The 2,751-nt window shown below is 60.9% G+C and overlaps 1 protein-coding gene across 1 annotated transcript in view; it reads left to right on the top strand.

Annotated features, from left to right (window-relative positions):
- Window positions 1-1,550: 1,550 nt before the first annotated feature.
- The window catches only part of NEFL (neurofilament light), a 7,237-nt gene continuing 6,036 nt past the window's right edge, over window positions 1,551-2,751 (top strand). Inside the window, exon 1 of the mRNA XM_029286671.1 lies at window positions 1,551-2,633. Coding sequence (XP_029142504.1) covers window positions 1,551-2,633 — 1,083 coding nt within the window. The remainder of the gene's footprint in view (window positions 2,634-2,751) is intronic.

Below are 2,751 nucleotides of genomic sequence, written 5' to 3'. Positions count from 1 at the left end.
CACGGTCCACTGCTTGGGACTGCTTTGAATAAGCCATCCATATGACTTAATTAATGGATGGTGACAAAGGAAGGACCTCCTTCTTCTAGCATGGATCTAGAAGCAGCCATGAACTACTGGTAATCTTTGCCTTCCAACCACAACTGGAACCAGTATTTCTATTGCTAAGCCATGCGATTGTTAAGGCACCCCTTTTTACGACATTTATTGCCATGGTTGCTGAGCGAATTTGGCTCCTCCCCTTGATTTTATAGGTTGAAATCTGGCTGGGAAGGTGGTGAAGTGGCAATCATGTGACTGCAGGACTCTGCAACCATCCTAAATGCATGCCCTTTGCCAAGCACCTGAATTCTGATCACGTGACCCTGGGGATGCTGCAGTGGTCATAAGTGCAAGGAACGGTCATACAGTGGTGCTTCAGTACACGTTAATTGGTACCAGGAGGTGCAACGAGTCCTAAAAAGGTCGAGTCCCAAACAAACCACGTGGCATAACTTTCTGCCTGTCCCTTTTCCTATGTCAGTCATCTTCCCAGCATGACCAACTTCCTGTCCGCCCTCTGTAGCCCTCTGGCTCCCCCATTGACTCTGCTTGTCGGAAGGTCGCCCGAAGCGGATCACGTGACCCCGGGACACTGCAACCATCATAAGTACATGCCAGTTGCCAAGCATCTGAATTTTGATCACGTGACCGTGGGGGAATGCTGCAACCCTCATAAGGGTGAAAAACGGTCATAACTCACAAGTCTCCTGAAGGCAGGACAAGAAGCAACGGGTGGAAACTGACCAAGGAGAGAAGCAACCTAGAACTAAGGAGAAACTTCCTGACAGTGAGAACAATTAACCAGTGGAACCACCTGCCTCCAGAAGCGGTGAATGCTCCAACACCGGAAGTTTTGAAGAAGAGACTGGACAGCCGTTTGTCCGAAATGGTATAGGGTTCCCTGTCTGAGCAGGAGGTTGGACTAGATGACCTCCAAGGTCCCTTCCAACTTTACTACTATTACTAAGTCGCTTTTTTTTGGAACTCCGGTCGCTAAACGAACCGTTTGTCAGTTGAGAACTATCCACGGTTGCACCCAGGGAAGGGAAGAGGGATGGAGAAAGGGCCGGCAGGGAATGAATTTTCCTGGCCGAAGGGACGGCTGCCCGGTTCAGCTGGCTGCGGCGAGGGCGGCGACCGGATCGCGCGGAGTGGCACCGGCTCAAGAAGGGCGAGGCTGGCCGAGGAACGGGTGGAGCTGCTTGTCTAGTGGAGGCTGGGGGGGGGGCGCGTGGGGGGAGAGCGAAGGAGAGGATCTTCCAGGCTGAGCGAAAGAGCCAGCGCGGATTCAGCTCCTCCTTCCTTGCGCAGAGCCGCTGCCTTCTCGGCGCTGGGCCCGAGGGCTGGGTAGGGGGCCGCCTGGTGCTGCGTCAGAGGCTCCCCGGCGGTATAAATAGGGGCGGGCGGCAGTGCCCAGCCGCAGAGCGGTCTCCCTCGGCCAGGTGGCAGCTTCGCGTCCTCCCTCCTCCTCCCCTTCCCCGCCCATCAGGCACAGCCGAGCCGTCGCCATGAGTACCTTCGGCTACGAGACGTACTTCCCCTCCTACAAGCGGCGCTTCGTGGAGAGCGCGCCCCGGGTGCATCACCTCTCCAGCGTCCGGAGCACCGGCGGCGGCGTCGGTGGCGGCGGCGGCGGCTATGGAGCTGCACGCTCGACCTACTCCAGCCTCTCGGCGCCCGTCTCCTCCGTCTCGGTCCGGCGCAGCTACACCTCCTCTTCTTCCTCCTTGCTCCTGCCTCCCTCGGTGGAAAGCCTGGACCTGACTCAGGTGGCGGCCATCAGCAACGACCTGAAGACCATCCGCAGCCAGGAGAAAGCCCAGCTGCAGGACCTCAACGACCGCTTCGCCTGCTTCATCGAGCGCGTGCACGAGCTGGAGCAGCAGAACAAGGTGCTGGAGGCCGAGCTGATGGTGCTGCGGCAGAAGCACAGCGAGCCGTCCCGCTTCCGCGCCCTCTACGAGCAGGAGATCCGCGAGCTGCGCCTGGCCACCGAGGAGGCCAACCACGAGAAGCAGGCGCTGCAGGGCGAGCGCGAGAGCCTGGAGGACACGCTGCGGGCCCTGCAGGCCCGCTACGAGGAGGAGGTGCTCAGCCGCGAGGACGCCGAGGGCCGCCTGCTGGAGGTGCGCAAGGGCGCCGACGAGGCGGCCCTGGCCCGGGCCGAGCTGGAGAAGCGCATCGACAGCCTGCTGGACGAGCTGGCCTTCCTGAAGAAAGTGCACGAGGAGGAGCTGGCCGAGCTGCAGGCCCAGATCCAGTACGCGCACCTCTCCGTCGAGATGGACGTCTCGGCCAAGCCCGACCTCTCCTCCGCCCTGCGCGACATCCGCTCCCAGTACGAGAAGCTGGCCGCGCGCAACATGCAGAACGCCGAGGAGTGGTTCCGCAGCCGCTTCACCGTCCTCACCGAGAGCGCCGCCAAGAACACCGACGCCGTCCGCGCCGCCAAGGACGAGGTCTCCGAGAGCCGGCGCCTCCTCAAGGCCAAGACGCTGGAGATCGAGGCCACCCGCGGCATGAACGAGGCCCTGGAGAAGCAGCTGCAGGAGCTGGAGGAGAAGCAGAACGCCGACCTCGCCGCCCTGCAGGTGGGCTGGGGCTGGGGTCTCTCTCTCTCTCTCTCTCTCTCTCTGTGTGTGTGTCTGTCTGTCTCCCTCTCTCCCCCTCCCTCCCTCCCTCCCTTCCTTCCTTCCCCCCCCTCTCTCT

The sequence above is a fragment of the Protobothrops mucrosquamatus genome, unplaced genomic scaffold, assembly GCF_001527695.2.
Source record: "Protobothrops mucrosquamatus isolate PMUCROS unplaced genomic scaffold, P.Mucros_1.0 scaffold4497, whole genome shotgun sequence".
NCBI lineage: Eukaryota > Metazoa > Chordata > Lepidosauria > Squamata > Viperidae > Protobothrops > Protobothrops mucrosquamatus.
This window is presented reverse-complemented; position numbering and strand designations above follow the sequence as displayed.